This window comes from Argopecten irradians, chromosome 7, assembly GCF_041381155.1.
Source record: "Argopecten irradians isolate NY chromosome 7, Ai_NY, whole genome shotgun sequence".
In the NCBI taxonomy this organism is placed as follows: domain Eukaryota; kingdom Metazoa; phylum Mollusca; class Bivalvia; order Pectinida; family Pectinidae; genus Argopecten; species Argopecten irradians.
The window spans coordinates 24,240,408-24,266,617 of NC_091140.1; the positions used below are offsets into that span (position 1 = coordinate 24,240,408).

Here is a 26,210-nt window from a genome sequence, read left to right on the forward strand (position 1 = left end):
CCGTAGACAATATTACAAGGTTCTGCACACTATCCGTGGACAACATTACAAGGTTCTACACACCATCCGTTGACAACATTACAAGGTTCTACACACTATCCGTAGACAACATTACAAGGTTCTACACACTATCCGTAGACAACATAAAGTTACAAGGTTCTACACACTATCCGTAGACAACATTACAAGGTTCTACACACTATCCGTAGACAATATTACAAGGTTCTACACACTATCCGTGGACAACATTACCAGGTTCTACACACTATCCGTATATAACATTACAAAGTTCTACACACTAACCGTAGACAATATTACAAGGTTCTACACACTAACCGTAGACAACATTACAAGGTTCTACACACCATCCGTAGACAATATTACAAGGTTCTACACACTATTCGTAGACAACATTACAAGGTTCTACACACTATCCATATACAACATTACAAAGTTCTACACACTATTAGTAGACAACAGTTTATTTACAGTCACAAAATTACAATAACATAATGGGGCTTTAAATACTGAACTGATTTACACACATGCTTAGATAGATGGGAGTTTATCTAAACCATATATTAACCTTCATTCTACATTCGTATAAACGTACTAACAAATGTTATATGATGCTTCCACTGAATTAAGTTACTCGGAACCACGTTAAATAAAGAACTATTATTAATCCTTCCGAGAAAAGATTATTAAAGACTAGTATCGACAAGTACCTGGTGTGTAGGATCGGTGTGTTGCTGTGTTTTACTAGGAGGCCTTTTACATAGTTTTTATTACTTGTAAGGTAAGCAGTTATTTTAAGTATTGTATCTACTGATAAGGCATAACTTCTGATGTAGAAAAGGGTTCGAATTATTCAATTATGCAAAAAATCACTGTTTTGCTTGTTCAATTGTTTAGCAGTCACACCAAACAGGAAGTATATTTCTTTAGAAAACAAGCCCCTGCATATCCCATGTGTGTAGTGGTACGGTATGCAATTTAACTTCCTTTTAAACATATCAACAACGTGCTTTATTTTAAAACACACCGATACTATTGTATATTGTAGTATCAACGAAAAGAAACTGTTGCGGAAACAATGTGCACAAAGATGGATAAAGTAAGTAAAAATGCCACCTGAAATAATTAATCATTTAATTTTACAAGCGAGATCAAATTGAAGGATTTTTTAGAAACGGACAAATATGATTAAATACCGGTTTAAACAGATGCAGGATATAGGAGAGGGGTCAAATCGAGATATTTTCCCAACCCTTCAAAACATAGTGATGGACAATAGATTTTCGTGGAAGATCATTTAGAATAAATTTTAGTTTAAATTTAAACAAACGGAAATTTTGCAATTTTCCTTAAGATAAAAAATAACAACTAAAAATGCCGAAAAATGATGATACAAAGATGTTTTATCTGTTTCGAAATATATAAATATATGTGTGTTGAATTGATTTATTTTAGCAAAATCGTTAAATGATGATTCAAATGATTAGCGATGATATCTATTAAAAGGAGACCATTTTACAGCCACTTATTGATAAACAAAATATTTTTCATACAGGCAAGGTGGCCTGGATATAATGCATGTAGGTAATATTCATCGTAAGGTATCGTCTTTCAACTAAGCATCTAATCAAGTTTATTGCCGATTTTTTCAGTAATTTAAGTGATGGAAGGATGCTAGAAATGTGCCTAATGTCCTACAGCATGATCGAAAAAGGCAACTAAATTAGGTAATTTAATCTACCAAGATCGATTCTGTCAATTTCTACCATCATATTACACGATATCGGTAACCCTGGAAGTTATGAGTTTCTGAGCGATAACATTTTTGTGCAATGTTCTGATTTATGTTTCTAATAATCTAGAGACAAACCAATCTGCATTCCAAACGCAAAAGACAACTGATCAACGAGACAAGGAAATCATTTAAGATATGGAAAATACCAAAACAACAGACATTAAGATGGTAGAGTCTCCCCCTGAGACGCAATCTAACCAAAGGTATGGCGTATTTGTTTTAGCTTAACCTCGTGTACTCTAATTGAAATAATTTTTAATCACATCTGCCTAGTGATTAAATACGAACTACTAAACCGGCGTGAGTCGAATACGATAGTCCTAACATCCTGCGACTATGACGTCACCAAATCACGTCACATTATGACGTTACAATCGTCAAAAGGTGGGCCTAATTGTAACAGGCTATACCAACTTATCTCTAAATCGACATGTTGCTTACCAATGTTTACAACGTGTACCAAAACAATGCATTATAAAACTATCAAATATGTGCTAGTCTTTTGTTTGTTTGCTAGTCATAAATTAACACAAAATATATAAGAACCATATTTAGTTACTCCATTTATTACATGTTATTGCACGCCAATGTGCTGGTATATTGGACTTTATAAGGCTGTGGTTACTTTTTGCTTCCTTTTATTTCCACATTTCTGTCTCCAAAGCAACAGTTTATTTCTTATATTTTGTCAACAATATAACAAGTGTAGTAACAAAGCGTCAATATTTTGGTTTAATATATAATGTTTATATAAATTGTCATATTTCAAAATTGATTTAGAAAACATGACGCGGACATTGATGATGGACCAGAAGAAGGTGTTGAAAGGAACACAGAGGAACTCAACAAGGGCAAGTCTGAAATATCGCCAACTAAAAACCACGAAGCGTGTGATGAAGAACATGAGCAAGAACAGACACAGATCACGGAACTCCGTAAAAGGTTTGTAATATAAGACTCTGTCATATTTGGATATGAAGAATAGAGATATTCTACCCGAGGGTCACAAAATGTAGTAAAACCCGAGGCTTGCCGAGGGTAATGCAACAATTTGTGATGCCGAGGGTAGAATATCCCTATCCTTCATATCCACTTATGAAAGAGTATTTTTCTTTCATACATCGACGTTTTAATGCAATTTTAAAAATGTACAACTATAATATCCCGTCATTTTGAAGAAAATTCGAAGAAATCCACGGCTGAAAGGCAAATTTTCATACATGAAAAATTACGTGATATTTTCAACAAAAATACCGTTGTTTGCATCTTTTATAGTAAAACCAGTCAGGTTTGTGAATTTTTAAAAAAAATTACCGAGGAAATAGAAATTTTGTTGACGCCGTGATGTCACGACATCCCCAGGCGGCATGAGTGTAATGCCCTAGACCAGCCAGTATTACACCCGTAGGTAATAAAGAAATTACTTTACTTTATGATATAAAGATTATGCAACTGTTCATTATATACATTTTCACAACATATTTCATGTGAAAAAATATGCAATTACAAATTATTGTAAGAGAGGAAGAAGTCGAATGATGCCCAGACTGTTAAACTCAGGGAAGCTTCTTTTGCTTCATATGTGAATACAATTTATGTATGACATACATATTTCCACAATAAAATAAACGAAAAATCAAAACTTAATGCAACTAGTGAGAATATTGTTCTTCAAAATTTTTATTGACGTTCATCATAAGTATTTTTATATGATTTAACTCAAATATATGGGTTATATGTCATGTAGGTATATGTGCCGTAATTTCCAAACTTTCTGAATCAAAAACAGCTTTGAATATTCTATTCGACACCCAGAATTACCAACATTTTGAGAATTTCAATACTTATTATGCCTTAGATTTAACTTTACAAGTGATTTTTTTCAGTACTGCCAAATCAGTGTATTTACATCTACACTGGAGTGAAATGTGTACGTACTGTCAGACCACAAGCCATTTTAATTTGTGGTGTACACTTTCATTACACATTTCTACAGTGTTATTAATAATTATAAAGTGATTTCTGCAGTTATAATTCCATCTAAACATACATAAGGCATAAGAAGAAGATTCTTTCAGTGCGAAAATTCTGCTTTATGAGGCATCATTCATGCTTGTTAGTCCATTTGAATGCTAGTAACAGCTTAAGTCACCAAACCTGTAAGTAAGGGGAAGTAACTCGTATACACATTTAATAATAGTAAGCCAAGTAGTGTACAAGTACGTTTACTATGTTCATATTATGTTTATTCATTTACGTTTGTATCTATGGAAATTGGTAGATATTACAGAAATTAGTTAGAACATTACGATTAACAGTGATATGATTTATCTTGGTGCTTAAGTTTAGGGAGTCGTATTTCCTTTGATTGGTGAAGATATTAGTCGCCTAAGAACTTTTCTATAGTAGTTGTAATATGATATACTGTACTTACCTATACAAGAACGCTATTCACACTAGAAACTATTACTGTGTTAGAGGAGGGAGTAAATTGTCTAGTTGTACACGTTTACCATTGGAACGATCTGGATTAATTATTGCAGAGAAATTGACAGATTTGAAATGAGGCCAATCGCAAGGAATACAGAAACTTTAACTATCTGACGTTTATGTTTCAGCGAGAAAAAAATACAAGACCAGTTGGATAAGTAAGTGTTAGGCTTAATTTAAATTAAAAAAAAAACATAAAAAAATATTAGACAATGGATATAACTCCGCAATGGGCATAAATGCACAGTAAACATAACAACACATGGTATAAATCAACAGTAGACATATCACCAAACATGACATAACACCACGCATGACATATCACCACACATGACATAACTCCACACATGACATAACACCACGCATGACATATCTCCACACATGACATAACTCCACACATGACATAACTCCACACATGACATAACACCACGCATGACATATCTCCACACATGACATAACTCCACACATGACATAACTCCACACATGACATAACTCCACACATGACATAACACCACGCATGACATATCTCCACACATGACATAACTCCACACATGACATAACTCCACACATGACATAACACCACGCATGACATAACTCCACACATGACATAACTCCACACATGACATAACTCCACACATGACATAACTCCACACATGACATAACTCCACACATGACATAACTCCCAAATATGACATAACTCCACAAATGACATAGCACCACACATGACATAACATCACACATGACATACCAACACACATAAAATACCACCACAATGCATAACGACACACATGACATACACCACACATGAAATAACACCACACATGACATAACACCACACATGACATAACACCACACATGACATACCACCACACATGACATAACGCCACACATGACATACCACCACACATGACATAACACCACACATGACATAACACCACACATGACATAACACCACACATGACATAACACCACACATGACATAACACCACACATGACATAACACCACACATGACATAACACCACACATGACATAACTCCACACATGACATAACTCCACACATGACATAACACCACACATGACATACCACCACAAATGACATACCAACACACATAAAATACCAACACATATGACATAACGACACACATGACATACCATCACACATGAAATAACACCACACGTGACATACCACCACAAATGCCATAACTCCACACATGACATAACTCCACACATGATATACCACCACACATGACATAACATCATACATGACATTACACCATGCATGACATGACGCAACACATGACATGACGCAACACATGATATGACGCAACACATGACATTACACCACACATGACATTACACCACACATGACATAACACCACACATGACATAACACCACACATGACATAACACCACACACATGACATAACACCACACATGACATAACACCACACATGACATAACACCACACATGACATAACACCACACATGACATAACACCACACATGACATAACACCACACATGACATACCACCACACATGGCATAACACCACACATGGCATAACACCACACATGACATACCACCAAACATGACATACCACCACACATGACATAACACCACACATGACATAACACCACACATGACATAACACCACACATGACATAACACCATTCGACACATGAAATACCACCACACGTGACATAACTCCACAAATGACATAATTCCACACATGACATACTACCACACATGACATAACAGCACACATGACATAACATTATACATGACATTACACCACACATGACACAACACCACACATGACATAACGCCACACATGGCATTACACCACACATGACATAACACCAAACATGACATAACATCATACATGACATTACACCACACATGACATAACACCACACATGACATAACACCACACATGACATACCACCAAACATGGCATAACACCGCACATGACATACCACCACACATGACATAACACCACACATGATATAACACAACACATAACATAACGCCACACATACATACACCACACATGACATAACCCACATGACATAACACCACACATGACATACACCACACATGCATAACAATGACATAACACACACATGACATAACACCACACATGACAAACACCACACATGACATAACTCCACACATGACATAACACCACACATGACATACCACCACACATGACATAACACCACACATGACATACCACCACACATGACATAACACCACACATGACATAACACCACACTGACATAACACCACACATGACATACACCACACATGACATAACACCACACATGACATACACACCACCACACATGACATACACCACACATGACATAACACCACATATAACATAACACCACACATGACATAACACCACACATGACATACCACCACACATGACATAACACCACAATAACATAACACCACACATGACATAACACCACACATGACATAATCCCACATGACATAACACCACACATGACACATACACCACACATGACATAACACCACACATGACATAACACCACACATGACATAACACCACACATGACATACACCACACATGACATAACACCACACATGACATAACACACACATGACATAACAACACTGACTAACCACATGACATAACACCACACATGACATAACACCACACATGACATAACACCACACATGACATAACACCACACATGACATAACACCACACATGACATAACACCACACATGACATAACACCACACATGACATAACACCACACATGACATAACACCACACATGACATAACACCACACATGACATAACACCACACATGACATAACACCACACATGACATAACACCACACATGACATAACACCACACATGACATAACACCACACATGACATACCACCACACATGGCATAACACCACACATGACATAACACCACACATGACATAACACCACACATGACATAACACCACACATGACATAACACCACACATGACATAACACCACACATGACATAACACCACACATGACATAACACCACACATGACATAACACCACACATGACATAACACCACACATGACATAAACCACACATGACATAACACCACACATGACATAACGCCACACATGACATAACACCACACATGACATAACACCACACATGACATAACTCCACACATGACATAACACCACACATGACATAACACCACACATGACATAACACCACACATGACATAACACCACACATGACATACCACCACACATGACATAACACCACACATGACATAACACCACACATGACATAACACCACACATGACATAACACCACACATGACATAACTCCACACATGACATAACACCACACATGACATACCACCACACATGACATAACACCACACATGACATAACACCACACATGACATAACACCACACATGACATAACACCACACATGACATAACACCACACATGACATAACACCACACATGACATACCAACAATACACACACACACATAAATACACCACACATGACATAACACCACACATGACATGACATACACCACACATGACACAACACCACACATGACATAACCCACACATGACATAACACCACACATGACATAACACCACACATGCATGACGCCACACATGACATTAACACCACACATGACATAACACCACAATGACATAACACCACACAACAAAACACCACACATACATAACACCACACATGACATAACACCACACATGACATAACACCACAAGGACATACACCACACATGACATAACACCACACATGACATAACACCACACATGACATAACACCACACATGACATAACACACACATGACATAACACCACACATGACATAACACACACATGACATACACCACACATGACAACATAACCACACATGACATAACTCCACACATAATAACCACACACATGACATACCACCACACATGACATTACACCACACATGATACCAACACACATGACATACCACCACACATGACATAACACCACACATGGATGGCATACCACCACACATGACATAACAGCACACATGACATACCACCACACATGACATACCACCACACATGACATACCACCACACATGACATAACACCACACATGGCATAACACCACACATGACATAACTCAACACATGACATAACAGCACACATGACATACCACCACACATGACATACCACCACACATGACATAACACCGCACATGACATAGTTTATAAGGAATTGATTATATCAACTTCGCTACCAAAGGTATTCAGTACGGCACTGTCCCCGTTGAAGGGAGAGTATCGTACGAACACATACACTACTTGACTCACGAAGTTGTGATAATATCAGCAGATTAAAACATAACATATTTGATTTTGTTTCAATTTAGAATTGATTTAATATCAATGTATTTCACTAAAGATAACATCACAATAACATAACACCACACATAACATTAACTAACAGTAGATATTTCACCACACATGACATAATACCAAACATGACATAACACCACGCATGACATACCACCACACATGACATACCACCACACATGGCATACCACCACACATGACATAACACCACACATGACATAACACCACACATGGCATACCACAACACATGACATACCACCACACATGACATAACACCACGCATGGCATACCACCACGCATGACATAACACCACACATGACATAACACCACATATGACATACCAACACACATGACATACCACCACACATGACATAACACCACACATGGCATAACACCACACATGACATAACACCACACATGACATACCACCACACATGACATAACACCACACATGACATACCACCACACATGACATAACACCACACATGACATACCACCACACATGACATAACACCACACATGGCATACCACCACACATGACATACCACCACACATGACATAACACCACACATGGCATACACCACACATGCATACATAACACCACACATGCATGACATGACATACACCACACATGACATACCACCCCACATGACATAACACCACACATGACATAACACCACACATGACATAACACCACACATGACATAACACCACACATGACATAACACCACACATGACATACCACCACACATGACATAACACCACACATGACATACCACCACACATGACATACCACCACACATGACATAACACCACACATGACATAACACCACACATGGCATAACACCACACATGACATAACACCACACATGACATACCACCACACATGACATAACACCACACATGACATACCACCACGCATGACATAACACCACACATGACATAACACCACACATGACAATAACACCACACATGGCATACCACCACACATGACATACCATACCACCACACATGACATAACACCACACATGACATAACACCACACATGACATACCATCACGCATGACATAACACCACACATGACATAACACCACACATGACATAACACCACACATGGCATACCACCACACATGACATACCACCACACATGACATACCACCACACATGACATACCACCACACATGACATACCACCACACATGACATACCACCACACATGACATAACACCACACATGACATAACACCACACATGACATAACACCACACATGACATAACACCACACATGACATACCACCACACATGACATACCACCACACATGACATACCACCACACATGACATACCACCACACATGACATAACACCACACATGACACAACACCACACATGACATAACACCACACATGACATAGTTTATAATGAATTGATTACATCAACTTCGCTACCAAAAGGTATTTAGTACGACACTGTCCCTGTTGAAGGGAGAGTATCGTACCGAACACCCTTGACTCACGAAGTTTTGATAATTTCAATTTAGAATTGATTTGATATCAACGTATTTCACTAAAGATAACATCTCTATGTTTAGATATATACAGGTCGATAAGGTTCGTAATGACTGGTACATACAAGTTCTAAAAGACTATGAAGACCATCAACTGCAGGTAGACATTGACATCCCGGACTGTCTATCTGAGGAAGAAAGGAGTGGATTAGAGAAGTTTAAAGATATCCTGAAATGGTAAACTGGCATTCATTATAGTTACTATTTATCTCTGATATGTACTATTGGTTTTAATTCAAGATTTTATTTGTTACTCTCAGACACATGAAAATGTGTTACATGAGGACATAATGATATACATAGACATATACATGACAAGATGGACACAAAATATACATGTACAAGATATAAAAATACATAGAGTTATAATAGTATAATGTTTAAAGTAATTTCATTATCTTTCCTAGAAAAATTGCGAATTTGTTTAAAACTTGAATACTGCAGATATTCAATAGACGTTCTAATTTTAAAAAAAAGTAGGATATTTGGTGTAGTACTGAGCAAAATATGTTTCTCTAATAGCTTTAATTTCCCTTTTTTGACATTTGAAAAGATAGTGAAATTCATCTCCGATATCAACTTGACATAAATTACATATTCTATTTTCTTTTGGGATACCGAGCCATCGTCCAGTTTCAATAGGGAATTTTATATTTGAGGTAAGAAATTTTGTAATAGTAATTCTGTTTTGTTCCGATAACTTTGTTAAATAACTTTCGAAAATAAATTCTTTTTTAAATTTTGAATAAAACAGACTTTTGGACGAGGATTCTATGTCTGCGAACCATTTTTGTATAAAAGCGTCACGTAGACGTTTTGCAACTTAATGCTTATAAAAATTTGCATTCATAGGTAACATAGCTAGCCCTAACATTTAAAATTCTTTTGCAAAATTTAGGTGGGTTTGTTCTAAAATCTTTAAGTCTTCGTAACCCCAGATTTCTGACCCATATAACAGAATCGGTTCAACTAATGAGTCAAATAGCTTAAGTTGTAGATCTACTGGTATTGCCTGATTTCGGATTTTTTTAAAAATTGAAAATATAGATTTTTGTGCCTGTTCTATAAGCTTCTGTCCAGCCGCTACAAAATTTCCGTTAAATTTAAAAGTAATTCCGAGATATGTAAAGCAGTCTACAATTTCCAATATTTCATTATCGAGTATAAAGTTGTTTTGTCGTCTACACTTTCTCTTGCTAAATATCATTACTTTAGTTTTATTAACATTTACTTCTAGCTTCCACACTTTACAATATTCGCTGAAATTATTCAGTGCAGCATGCATACCTTCAACACTTTCCGCAAAAATAACAGTATCATCAGCATATAATAGTACAAATACTTTTATAAAATACGTAATTCTCTGGTTATAATCTCATTAAGATTTTGGAGAGAAGTACTACCTTTAGATATCAAAAATTCCTCCAGATCATTAAGAAATATAGAAAACAAAAATGGAGAGAGATTTTCACCTTGGCGTACCCCCAACTTGGCAAAGGAAAAAGTCGGTGGTTTCCGAATGGAATTTCACACAGGATTTGATATTATCGTACATATTGTATATTATTTTGAAACATTTACCCTTTATACCACTTTTAATCATTTTCTTCCAAAGTCCTGTTCGCCAGATAGTATCGAACGCCTTACGAAAATCAACGAATGTGTAATAATTTTTTTTACCACTTGATGTATAAAGAGATATTAAAGTATGCAAAATAAAAATGTTGTCCATGGTTGAGTGGTTTTTCCGAAACCCTGCTTGATTTTTAGATAGTAAACTAACAGTATCGGAGTATTTGTTAAGTCTGTTATTAATTATACGTGTAAATAGTTTTCCTAAACAGCTTATCAAAGTAATGGCTCTGTAATTATCGGGGTCATCAGGATTTCATTTACTTTTATAAATGGGTATGATCACGCCGATTGTCCAACTTTCTGGTATTAAACCAGTTTCAAATATAATATTAAATAATTTACAATACATTGACATTAATTCCGGAGACGAAAATTTGATATATTCATTTAAAATGTTGTCTACACCAGGCGCTTTACTATTTTTCAGCTGTTTAATAGCATTTTTAAGTTCATCTTCCGATATCATACTATTAAGTATAGCGTCATTCTCTTCGGGGAAGACGTCATTATTTTGATTAGTTACGTCATTTTCATTATCATCGAAAGTCTGGTTTTCGTTTAATTCTTTAAAATGCTGAAATAGAGTATCTATTGGAATTTCGCCAGTTTTTTTCTTACACTGTGAATTTTTATTTAGAGTATTCCAGAACAGTTTAGGATTATTTTTAGAAATCTGTCGGAGTTCTTTTGCACATTTTTCTTTGAATTTTCTGTGATTTACACGGATTTGATGCAATTAGAAGTAACACATATTGATGAACAATACTGACATATTTAGAAATCGCTGAGTGTATTATATAAATACAACCTGCATTAGAGGAAGACACAAGGCACTATCATCCTCTAATACAGGTTGTATTTATTTTATTATACCAAAAGTATAGGAACAAAACTAGTTTTCAAGTATTTGCAATCTATTCAAACATTTTACTTGTTTTAGCAAAATTCGAAAACTTTTCGACTTTTCACAAGAAGCATTCAGTAAAATTATTCGGGTCTTGTCTCATGGATTTGTTATAATCTTTACGTTTATGGAAATCTCAATGAATTTTGATTTAGTCCAGTTGACGCTTGTAATCGTATGTCTTCTGTTCACCTAAACACCGATGGGAAAATGAAAACCAACATATAGCGTTTGCACAGTAGACTTAAAAGGTGTAAACGGAAAGATCCAGACTTAATTTGAAAAAACGATATCGATGAACTGACTAATTTGGCAAAAAGTATTAATAAACACCTTCAAGCAAGATTTGGCTATTGTCTCCTATTGTTCGAATGCTAGCTACCATGTGACAGTGTAAAATGCCAAATATATCTCGACCAAACAGAATGCAGGAATTTCACTTGAGGTATAATAAAACATGAAAGCATACTGTAAACAATCTATTTTCGCGTATCAATTCCTCACTAATTTTTCTTGGCGGCTTGATTTCACGATTAAGATTCATATGGTTTAAAAGTGTTTCTGCCTCACGTTTTGTAGTGGCGATTTATTTTAGCCATTTTCTGCTTGCCCGCGAAATATGTGAAATACAATCGCACTGAATTATTAACTAGTTCACAGTATCAATGTATCTGAAAATCATTTCTTTTCATTATCTTTTATTTACATGTTACAGTCAAATAGAAACATGTGAAAACCTCAAGACAAAAGTTACAGATATGGAATCGAGGTATGTCTCTAAAGCCAATGTTGATTTACTATTTCTACCACAATACGCCGTATCATTGCACTCTCAGGTCATTGCATAGGTGTGCTGGGTTTTGTATTTGGTCAGTGTAATGTAGCTGCACAAGGACTCTACAGGTGATTGTGTCAGATTGACGGGCTTGAACTTGGAAACAATGCTTTGATGTTGATTTTACTGGGAGTAGATGTCACCGTAAAAATTCTCGCATGTTATTCGACGATGAGTTTTATTCAAGCACTATAGAAATATAATTGATGAGACGGTAAGAAAGTAAGAATATATTGAATAGTTAAATTAAAATGATTTTTATCAATACATTCTTTATACAGTGACATGTTTTAACATCAATGAGTACATATCTTCTTATGAAAATATTACTACACCTTATTTGAATATGTCGGCAAATCTTTAATTGTTGTAGAAACAGGTAACATCACTCAGGGTTATTGGATATGGACTTGTTTTCCTACTCTTATTTCGTTTAAAACTTATCTCACTCGTATGAAATTAATTTCATATCCAACAATCACTCTTCGTGTAACATCTGTCCATGTTATGATATACTGACCTAAACGAGTGAAGTGTAAAATCATTTATAGTGCAATAAAATAGTTTATGCAGTGTTTGTCATAAAATCAAGATACCACAAACAATCAGATTACGGTGATATAGTGCTCAAACATTAATAAAATAATAACTATTTCATATCTCAGAGAATCAACATTTGAAAATCTTGTAAAAGAAAAAGAGGAAGTAATTGAAGTGTGAGTAATCTAAATTGAGGAAGCTATTAAATAGTAATCCAAATTAATGTATTGTCATCCTTAAGTCACGCACATCGAACCTGAATGATTTGAAGAATTAAAGACAAGAGCTTATGAAGATATCAAGTTTCGAATTGTTCCATCATTATTGTCACATATTCGATTTCTCCATCAAAACCATGAACCTTTAGATGTTTATTTCATTGTTAACTAACGATGTCACAAGCTAATTATATCATAAATACATGTCATAGACTTGATAACTCTAAATATCTTATTGCATGGCAACATGCGCACATATGTTGCGATTCCTTTTGTATATCAGGAATGATGAATATATGGAAAAACTAAAGAAAGAAAACGATGTTGTTACCAGACAGAAGGAAGAATTGGAGGTTAAATTGGACAGAGTTAAAGAAGAGTCAAAAAATTAATAAATTCATTGTTTTCATTCAATAAAACATACAATCAATTTTCATATTTATTTTTATAAATAGTGTTACTATTAAAACTTTAAATGATGCGAAACGAGCTTTTATGATAGGATAAATAAATATATTTGTTTTTAATGATATATATCAATTAATGAGTATGACATCGATTTTCATCCTTGATACTCCAGGGATTACACTCACTATCGTTATATCTATCATTGAGTATGTCATAGCAAACCTGAAGGCTCAGTCTGCGACAACAGATGAGATATGAAGTTTGATTATTTGATCAGAATCGAGCAATGGTAGTCTGTGAGCGTAATTCAATCGTCAAACTCTAAGGAAAGTTTTATTGGTCTGTGATAGTTCATTGCTTTTCTCCGGAAATGTCCTAGTAATGCTATGATATAGTCCAGGGATGGATATTAGGATAGTGAAGTGGAATATCGCGGATGCTTTATAGAATTTGTCAATAATTGTCTGCTCTAGTAAGGCACATAGTGCAGTCAATTGATAAGAGCGTACATTGTGTACTTCCATTCATGTGCGTTATATATGGTTTTTTAAAATAATTTAACAGGTCTGTCAGAGAAAAAGAAGTCATGGATGAACTTGACACTGAACGTAGAAGGTAAGCTATTGCAGTTAAATACATTCTATCATTTCCTGTTCATATACTTTCTATGTTGAATTAAACATTACTGTAGCACGAAATCTTACTAATGGTGCAAATCACATGTACTCAATCTCAATCTTTCGTTTCCTAATGCCCTTATAAAACTTATAGGTAATTGTTTAATGAGCAATGAGGTTTACAGTGACTATAGTTAAAATATAGACACGTCGACGTATATGAAATATCTGTTAACGACATATTTGATTATTAACGTGCTAAAATATGTGACAATTAATTCCCTGTCAGTTACATTGGTATTGGAGACGAAAACATATGTAACTGGCAGTAGACTTTCTTATGTTCGTTAATAAATATTCCAGGATGGATTATGAGCTGAAAATTGCCAGGGAAGAAGCGGACAATTTACGCCTGAGGTACTTTGGTCATAAACCACACCCCCGCCACATACACATACATACACACACTCACCTCACATATATTTATTTTGTTTCCCGTTCTCCATAACAAATCTGTAGAGGAGGAGGATAATTCATATCTAACGTGCTGCTTTATAGAGGCTTTTAATTGTAATATAAAGTACTGTTTTAGATATAATTTGCTCTGCGATCTCAACTGTGATGAAGGGGCTACATTTTCACAAATGTTAATTATACATTATTTTTTGTAATATTTATTGATTTAGAAACTCTTATTGTGGGTATACATTTGAATGTATTTTTGAAATTAATACAAAGCACTTTGTCATTTTCGACAGCATCATCTTTCCTGAAGATACTTTACCTATAAAAAAAACCCCTTTTGTTGCATATTTGCACACTTATAAACATAGTCTTATTGTATTTTATTGAATACAAATAAAATTTTGATAAACAACTGCAGTCACGTCTATTGCTGATTAAAACATTCTGTCTCAAATGTTTTATATTGTATTCCTTGTTCATAAACATGCATATGTAGTCTAATTTTATTGTATTGAAGATAAACGGAATCGTCACAGCCATTGTTTAATTATGTATCTATAAAGGTTAAGCAAAGTTGCTGGTGCAAAAATGACTGAAGGAAATCCTAATATAACAGACCTCAACGATCCAAACAGACCCATAAAACTTGCGGAACGATACAGTGAGCTCAGTGATAATGAGTGGACCAATGCATTTGTAATATTGACAGAGAAGTTCAGCCACAGCGAAGAGTCATCTATAAAACGTCTGCTTCAAATTTTAACCGTGAGTATACAGGTTCTACTACTTGTGGTAAGCTACCCGAGTTGAATAAATCGTTAAATAAAACAACTAATTCATCATTATCTTTTAATATCTTCGATCGGTCTCAAGGCTAAAACTATATTTAAAAATTATAAATTGTCTAGCAGGAAATTGTAAGATAACGTACTGTGTTATCACTGTTTTAAATTCCAGGAATGTTATAAAGAATGTACGAAACACTCTGATGAACAGTTGAAACGTCTGAGTAGGGCTCTTACCATGACGAAGACAGAGAACGCACATAGAGTAAGAATTACGTCACTTTTCTGCAAATTACATTTTGTAAGGTACTGGAAAAGGCATAAATTATATGCAATTCTGCATTTCATTTCTATTTTTTAATTATATTAGTAATTTGTAATGTCAATCATGTCTTTATCTGAAAATGAGCATAATAATGTGACATTAAGTGTCATGAAAAGATAACGATAAAATAATCATGTATATATATATATATATGTGTGTTTTCATAATTATGCAAAGGAGAAGGTACGTTAAGACTGGAATATGGCCCCAAAATTAATTCTCCAGTAAAGAACAACATATTTTGCCATATAACTGTTGAATAAATTTGTTAACTTATTACATCCCGAAAATATCCCACATGTGCCAATTATGTTCACTATGACTTCATCAACACGCAGTTTCCTTGAAAAATCATACTTTTTGAGTGGTTTTCTCTAAAAATGAATGTGGCCGCCTTCGTGGAGCAAAAAGAGATTTTCACACGTTGTGTATCGTGTATTTACGCATATATATGCAAAATATAAAGTTGCTCCAAGATGACGGCCAAATCCATTTCAAGCCTTTTCTAACCTAAAGATGATGAATTTCAAGCAACATTTGGCGAGAAGAGGAAAATCATTAATTTGATGACATCATAGGTGGAGCACATCGTGTACATGGTTATAAAAAGTTATGTTTTGATGAATGGCAAGTATGAGAGTATTTATTGATGTGAAATTTATGTGGATCAGAGTTAAATTTTTCGGCCTGAAAAATTAAGGCCAAATACTGGTCCTATCATATCTACTCCTTTATGCATATTCTAGCAGTTTTTAAAAACATTTAAGTAATTGTATCAAACTAAAAATATAAATGAAGTGACATACTTTATATTATAATCGGTAAGTTGTATGTAGTTAAATGTTCTCTTTAAGACACTCAAAGAGATCGGATTCCAGGAAACAGAACTGAAGGATTTAAAGAATCTTAGGCGGATAGCTTCTAAAGAGTCGTCAGAAAGGATAGTTGAAAAGGTATTTCTATATACACATGAAATGTTTAATGAGACGAGATTAGTGGTTTATAATTCAAATATAATCATGATACGCATTTTGATTATTAAAGACAACTTTGACACAATATTTGAGGTCTTTTTTACTAATTTGATTTCGTGCTATCAAACATATTTAAAGCTCAGAGTTTCTGGAATAAATTCAACATGGCTGATGTTGATCAGAGTGTTTATGGTTATCACTTTCTGATATATAACATAGTTTTCTCAACAAGCGTGAATACAGTTACCATGATACACATAGGTCTATACCTAACACTTGATATTGCAATTGATTAGATTTTACGGTTTCGCTATCATTTTGACATACATACTAGGCCCTGTCCTAAGATAACAACTGTAGCCAGATGATTTGTTCACTTTTCATCTGTTGTAATGTATTCCCCAATGCAATTTCATATGAACATAAATATTTAAGCGTTATTGTCTTTTGGATTGATGAAGTCATAGACAAAGCCTGAAGGACAAAGCTTCTATAAACATAATGTCCTTCCATTTTTGCCTAGACTTCATAAACCCAAAAGGTATTTGAAATAGTGCTTATAATTCAAATTCCGTGAGGTAAAAACTAGGCTTGTTAGATTAATTCGTGCTCTTACTTATTTTTGACAATAAATCAAATTATGTTGTTGTGCTTTGATATCTAAGCCATTAAACAGTTGGCAAAAAATTTATTCGAAAATGCCCCTCAAATTAAATTATATTAATCAGATATACTCGAGATTCTTGTTTTGTTTCAACAAGGTGAAGACAGCACTGATCGAGAATAGACGCCTAGATGAGGAGTTATTACAAGAGCTGGACACATACATAGAAGCATGTACGCGACTCTCCTGGGAAATGGCATTACAAGACCCTCCATTACATATGTTCTGGGAGTTAAAGAAAGACGATTCTCCAAACGATATGTTCAAAACCTATACACAGAGTGGTACAAAAGTTAGCTTCGTTGTTTGGCCTTGTCTCCTTCGCCAGGAAGGTGGCGATCTTCTGGCAAAAGGAGTCTACCAGCTCTACAAATAAATCAAACGTAGTGTAACCAAATGCTTTAGAGGTTTCACCAGCGCAAAGATACATTTTTGTATATCGAGTGTTGTGTCCTCGTCAGGTACGCGATTTGTTAAAAAAACATTTCCTCAAAATTTCTATAATTACATACCTTATTCGCCGTAATTAGCTCCCCTCCACCTATGAGCGCCCCTCCCCTTTTCGGAAGAAGAGTTGAAGTTGTATATAAACGCCCCCATCTCAATCTCATTTAACAAGTGTTTCACAACTTGTGATGCCTCTAACATCAGCATTGCATCCCATATTACATGTACTTGTGAGTCTTTTACATGTGAATCATTACATGATATTGCGTCCCAAAGGATTAAAGGCATATGCAAGTTTACTCTAACAGATTTTTGTCCACAACTTACATTTCGGTTCAATAATAAGTGCCCGCTCCCCCTTTGTTATAAGAATTTAAGCGCTCTGGGCGCTAATTACAGCGAATACGGTAGTAGTAATAAGACACATAGGATATTTTTGTATGCATATGATGTACTGGAATATAAACGTTCAAGGCATCTTTATCTACTGTGTAAGGTCTGTGAACTACATGTAGTAGATGCTAGAGCTTTGCAGACAATCTTCATATTGCACGCTTCTTTGGAGGTCTCTGTAATTTAAGCAATTACGTGTAAAACTAACGATAATTTAGTCCATAAGATTAAACTGGCATTTGATCAGCTGGCTTTTAAAAGTCAACATCATTGACGTCATAATTGTCACGTTATGGATGTTTGATAGACTTCACATACACTTGGTTAGTTAATTTAGTGACAAGGAAATGTAACCATACCCATATACTGTAAGCATACATTGTACATATTGTATGTATTTCAGCGGTTATATATTTTAGCACTTTTCGCGCTACAATCTGATGGTGCTAATTGACCTTTTTGTATACCGCTAGTATAGCAATAATACGAATACGCGAATTCATGACCGCACTAATTATTTCAAAATCAAACTGCACTAAAATTTAGTTCTGCCAAAATAAGTACGTGTCTAAAGTACACAAATTGAAGATACATGTATGTGTGTAAATATTAAAGCGAAATATGCCACAAATGAGTAATAAATTTAACATATTTATTTTTTGTAGTAATCTTTTGAAAAAGTTTGATGAATTGAGATGTGAAATTCATTCAAAGGCACAGACAAACATGTACATGGATTGGCAGAACACAGAATGTATGGACTTTAATTGGTCTTTTTTATGCGTATCTAAGTTTACACGAGAACAGATATGAAGAGGTCACTTGATAAAACATGTACTAATGCCGCTGTAAAAATGAGAAATGTAAATGTAAACCACAGCTTGGCGTCTTAGTTTGACCGTATATACTCGTTTTAGTGCACTGTGCATGTATATATTATGACAAAATTGATTATGAGCCCTTGTTAAAATTAAAACCTATGGACTGTAAGTATTGTAATTATCACAATGTTGGTAGTTTTTGGTGATTAACAACATGTTGATAGCTCTTCTATGATTCATCAGTATAGGAAATTACTGCTTATATAAATCAATCCTACCTAGAATTGATACTTACTTGTCAATTACAATTTGATTACACCAACATACGTATGTGACAGCTTTACACACATTCTATTCCATGTTATAAGTAAACAGGCTGAAGTTATAGTCATAAATATTAATCTTGTGTACACATCATTATGTTTTACAATCGAACCGCCAACATTCATTGCACAATTGACGGATCGCCAGCTGTCAATCAATGCGCTCGTGACTTTGCATTTTCTGTTATATAATAGAAACAAGTCCAATTTGCGAGCACGAGGCGCGGCTATATTACATGTACACCTGGCGATCAGTTTATAATACCCATAAAGGCCCAATAATAGATGTGATAATAACACCATTTCGGATATCACCAAGCACAACTAAATGTGAACAAAAACAAACAGTATAATAAAAGGAGTTGGTTATTTTTTTCTTCGTTACCCAATTCGATATTTATTCATTTCAATGAATAGAATTTCTGTCAGTAGGTCGCCGCTTGCATGCAGGTTTATAGGGAATGGTATGCATTTTACTGCGGCGTTTTCATAAGTTCGAAGAAAAAACTAGAGAGAGGTTGTTCGAATTCTTATTTCGAAAATAAGATACATAACGTTACATTTTGTACACTGTTAATTTAAATTGTTTCTTTTTTCTAGACGGGTTTAGTATAGGTAAAAGAACTTGACGTTGGTACTTTGATATAAAAGAAAAAATATTATTTATTGTTTGTCACACCAGACATATCTGGTTACTTGAATGACAAAATGCATCATTGTTCGGCTATAGAAGCATGGTCATATCCAATACTTTCGAATCTGTATTGACAAAGCTCTATTCCCAATAAGTTTTGTCATGTAACAAAATTCCTTACGTGCCATTTTCACGTAGGTAATGCTGAATAGCAATGCTAATTTCGTAAAGAGGATTACCTCGCCATTCATCTCGATTTTGTTTACGGAATTCGAAGAAAAATGCTTCTTAAAAATAATCCAAGATTTCGGGATCCATGGATAGCAATTATCCGTGAAGTTGTCTTATGTCATCCCTTTCAGAATTAGCTTTCCTAAATCTATCCAGTTGTTGAACAGATTGACAGCCCATTTTGATTTTGCGTCAGTTTTTTGCAAATCTAGTTCTAGAAAGGTTTTCACTTTCATCATCTGTTATAGGCTTTATAAAACGCTTTTGTTGCTTTGGTAATAAATCATTTTCGCGGGATTCCATCAAAATTTTGTCAGTAGAGTTGATTAGTTTATCGTCCGAGATATAGCTTAAAATAGAATTTTTAAGTCAGGTACTTCAGGCAATGCATAAGATTCCTGATCCAAAATGTTTTCCACAACAGTGTCTGTATCAATTTCGGAGGTGCATAATTGGAATTTTTTGGTGTAATGAAAATATCATTATCATTATCACAGCTATCAAACGAAGCTATAACGTTGATATGAAGGTCATGTAATTGTACGCTGACAAATTCATAGCACGTGTATATATAATTTACCTGTGTGCTTATTCAACCATAACAAAAGCAAGAATTTTACCCTTTACATGTGTACCTAATTCCTATCCACACATCTCTCCAACAGTTGGATAGTTGAATAGTCTGTAATACCTGAAGAGGTTCAAAATGGGTCCGCCAATCTCTTCTTTAAGTCAACATAAAACATATAATGAAAACTGTTCATTCTATGATTACTGTTGGTGTATTTGAAAAAAAATCCAATATATGGATTAACTATTTTTATTTATTTTTTTAATTTATTTTCTGATCAAAACGTTGATATTCTACTTCGTTTGCACAATTTAACGGGCGGTACTGGTAGTACAGCTAGTGTGTGATCCGGTCACTTGAGTCGCACGGATAATTCTTAGCCACGCGTGATGAAAATGACAAATGATAATAATGCTGGACACATAGTATACCTATGTTTCCGTCAACAGTCTTAAAGCACTGTAATTGTTTCTTATGTATTCTACAAATCTTTTCATTGTCCTGTTGTTTTATCGAGAATAAAATCAAATCGTCATATATAGTAAAACAAAGAAGGAAAAAATACATTAAACGTATAGGACAAAATAACAGTGTTGAGAGTCGTTTGACCGGGATGTGTATTTTAAACCATATCTAGTAGTTTAAACATGTCGTAGTCTACAATTTCATTTCACATTTCTTAAGTTTTTATTGGTATTGCAGAGTGATTTATGCAAGTGTTTGCAAATTTAAACACACAATTTAAGGCATATTAAAAACAAGAATTTTACAGTGTATAAATTCTGTGTTGTAACTAATATTTGTAAGGCATCTTACATACTTTTTCTGTCCATTTGAATGATTTTCACAGCTTATTTCATCACCCCTGATGGTTTAGCCAAGTTACGACACATATAACTTTAATAATTTAATGAAATCGCATGTCATTTTTCACGGAGTCTAAGTGCACTGTTATATAAGCCATCTTGGTCCATTATCAATCGTTTTATTCTTTGATATAAAGCTTATAGTCATGGTTGTTAGTGTGTACTACTGATACACAGAATACCATAACCCTCTGGAATGAATAAATATATGAAGAGAAACAATGGACTAGTGTAGAAAACGGTATACAGAAGAACTTACTTGGGGAACGATTACCCTTTATTTTGTATTAAAAACATTATAATTGACAATGATAAATTGTTGAACCGAAAACGATGACTATCGCATTACAATAGGAGTATTTCAGTCGTGCCTCTATTGTATTGTAAATACGTAATTGTAATATATAGGTAGATAGAGGACTGTATTCAATCCGATATTTAACTAACTTGTACTCGTACCCCGTATCGACCCATTGTGATATGATTGTTGCCTTTTGTGAAGTTGGTTACTCAGAACCGACGTTAAATATAGAACTCTTATCTGGATTTACTTCCGAGAAAAATATCATGCTAAACAAGTACAGGAGACCTGGTATGTAGGACAGGTGTGCTGCTGTTTTTACTGGGATGTTTATTACATAAGGTAAGGACTTATTTTAAAAGGGGATGTAGTTGCGTTTATCATACGGAGTTACACTGAATACAGTTACATTTTACTGTAAAAATTGTACAAGTGTTTTTACAACAGTACCTGCGCTAATTCAGTACTCCCGTAAGACCACGTAACGACTTGTGTGATATTTCAATGATTTAAATTCAGTTTTCTTTGGCATACACCTAAGCCTATATATATGTCATAGGACCACTTATGGTCAATTCATACATTTATTTTTAATGATTGTAAAAAAATCAATGTAGAAAACTACAAACATGATTATTGATCAATGAAGTTAAAAGATACTTGAATCTAGTAACAGTTTTAGTAAAAATAAAGGAGAAGAAATAACGCTATACAAAGAGAAATTTGCATGTGATTAAATAAATAAATAATGCAAGGAAACAATATTTTTTTTCTATTTTGTTAAGTGTTTATATCTTATTCAATAAAATTTTCTTTGGGGAGGCCTTACGCTTTGAAAAAAACACTATTATAGTAGAAATAGTAATTGCCGCACAGCCACATTTTTAGGGTTAATACGTTTCAGACAGAATTATCAATCTCAAAGTTATGTTTCAGAGAAAATACCAGAAATAGTTGCATAAAACGATGCATAATTATCAATAAATGATGTATCTTTGGTATCACCACTGAGAAATGAGGAAAACTTTAACAAAACAAATGTTTTAGGCATTTTTTCAATTAGGGTATCAATTTGGGTACAGTATCAATTTTGGTATAATGACGTTATGCCATTTTAATAACCAATCAGATGCGAACGTCACTTTAATGATACGATATAACAATTTTCTGCAATATCTTGGAATTACAGTTAACAAATGTTTGTGGTTTTGGTAGATGATCATGTGAATGGCGACAAGTGGTTGAAACAAAGCCAAGATCATACACAGCCACTGATATCTAGGCAATGGGGGGTACACTCACCAAAAGAAAAGAAAACAGGTTAGTATTTTTACAGGCACGTTGTTGACATTCCGTAGACTAGACCACAGTGTATTAATTGTGGATAACCATGCGGACTTAGACATTTTAAATATTCATATTCATAGTTTATTTTTTATCTATTTTCTTTTCAAAACGAAAATAAATAGAATAAGTGAAATATAAGAAATGGTAGCTATTTTTTTACATACATTGGTGTGTAATATACATTAGGTGTTTTTACATATCTCTAATGGTTAAATCCCTGACGATTCTTCTCTTTAGCTAAACGTAACTGACCAATGGTATAGAGTATTTCCTCATATATTACATTTACATTTAAAGTTATATTATTTTTAACCAAATTAGCCTATCATTATCTAGAAACTTACGCATATATCTGCTATTGTTCAAAAGATTAGTTAAATTGTAAACAAAACGGTTCATTGTACATCCTTTTTCAATTTTCCTTTCACTTTTAAATAGTAATATATGACTCTGCTTTACTATTATCATAAAACTTGACATACAAATGTGTCGCGTTATTTTGACGATAAATAATAATAAATCTAAAATGATACGACCGGTAACAAGATAGCCGGCCAGGCCAGCGCTCGGCTAGCTTCCCTAAATAACCCCATCCCCGTATCATGTTTTAAACTCGAATGTAGATTTACTTAGTGTTAAGGGTTTATTCACATAATTAACCACATAAATATAACTGATATAATTTAGTAAACCTTTGCAGAGAACGTCTACACAAAAAGAGTTTATCAGTTACTCACTGTCCTTAACAGACCTCAATATGCTATTTTAAATAAAACGTGATACCCTCCTTCCATTAGAGACTGGAACAATCTTCACATTAGGAATAAACCCTCTTTTTATCGAGTAACATCTACTCTTTCACAGGACAGAGAAAAATATTTATTGTAGATCAATAATGGCGCCTTAGTTCCCTCATCAGACGTTAATTTTCTGAACAAATATTGTGACTTCTGTGTATAATCCCCTTAATATTTAGACATTTCTCTCATTTATGAGAGAATATAACATCGACATTGAAAACCCCCAAACCTGTCACCAGCACTGCCCCTTTATATTTTATTTCTATTCCTATTTCCCACCTTCTGGAAATATTTGTGTGAGTGAGAGAGAGGGAGAGAGAGAGGGGGAGGAGGATGGAGAGAGAGAGGAGAGTACTATTCTACTGTATTATATTCAATATAATGCTTTTATCATATGTGCTATGGAGAGTTTCTTGTGACCTTAGGGCTATCTACAATCCTTGCAAAATAAATAAAGAATGAAAACAATAACAAAGGACTATGTTTTGTTTGGGTCCTTTTCGGCCCCCAAATCCATCATTTCTTTTAAAACTAAGTATTAAATTGTTGCATTTGTAATAGGAGATTTCAGAAAAGATGGCGTGACGTCGCAGAAAGTTTACATCCGGGTCCTCAAAGGTACAAACACATTTTGGCGACTAGTAAAAACAATAACAGATACGTACATCCCTTCTACACAATCGATACTTTGACAAAAGTATACACATTCATGTTTACAAATTCTGATTTTAAAATGCTTTCTTATTGTTTCAGAGGTGACAGACATTTGTATTTTTATATTTACAATGTTTATTGCTAAATATATTTCTGTAGATTTAGCGTTGAAG

The 26,210-nt window shown here is 34.5% G+C and overlaps 1 protein-coding gene across 3 annotated transcripts; it reads left to right on the forward strand.

The window, feature by feature from the left end:
- Positions 1 to 661: 661 nt before the first annotated feature.
- Positions 662 to 26,207, forward strand: LOC138327926 (cingulin-like). 3 transcript variants are annotated; one of them, XR_011209134.1, is made up of 15 exons: positions 662 to 799; positions 1,067 to 1,117; positions 1,671 to 1,745; positions 1,881 to 2,016; positions 2,594 to 2,755; positions 4,432 to 4,461; positions 10,304 to 10,456; positions 13,534 to 13,587; positions 15,384 to 15,434; positions 15,800 to 15,853; positions 16,465 to 16,666; positions 16,859 to 16,951; positions 17,866 to 17,964; positions 18,747 to 23,578; positions 24,452 to 26,207. XR_011209134.1 is itself a non-coding variant. In XM_069274393.1 (14 exons), the coding sequence occupies exons 4-14, from the start codon at positions 1,949 to 1,951 to the stop codon at positions 19,023 to 19,025; spliced, it is 1,245 nt and encodes a 414-aa protein (XP_069130494.1). In that variant the 5' UTR covers positions 662 to 799; positions 1,067 to 1,117; positions 1,671 to 1,745; positions 1,881 to 1,948; the 3' UTR covers positions 19,026 to 26,207. The 3 variants fall into 3 exon arrangements, 2 of the variants coding, with proteins under 2 accessions (XP_069130494.1, XP_069130495.1); XM_069274393.1 differs by having other exon boundaries at positions 18,747 to 26,207; XM_069274394.1 differs by lacking the exon at positions 1,671 to 1,745 and having other exon boundaries at positions 18,747 to 26,207.
- Positions 26,208 to 26,210: the final 3 nt, after the last annotated feature.

What these genes read in the sequence shown, in the direction of transcription:
- LOC138327926 (XM_069274393.1), top strand. Translation starts at nt 1,949, where the DNA reads ATGGAAAATACCAAAACAACAGACATTAAGATGGTAGAGTCTCCCCCT. An exon ending in GCGGACAATTTACGCCTGAG is followed by an intron (nt 15,854 to 16,464) that starts GTACTTTGGTCA and finishes GTATCTATAAAG; the next exon opens with GTTAAGCAAAGTTGCTGGTG. An exon ending in GTCTGCTTCAAATTTTAACC is followed by an intron (nt 16,667 to 16,858) that starts GTGAGTATACAG and finishes TTTAAATTCCAG; the next exon opens with GAATGTTATAAAGAATGTAC.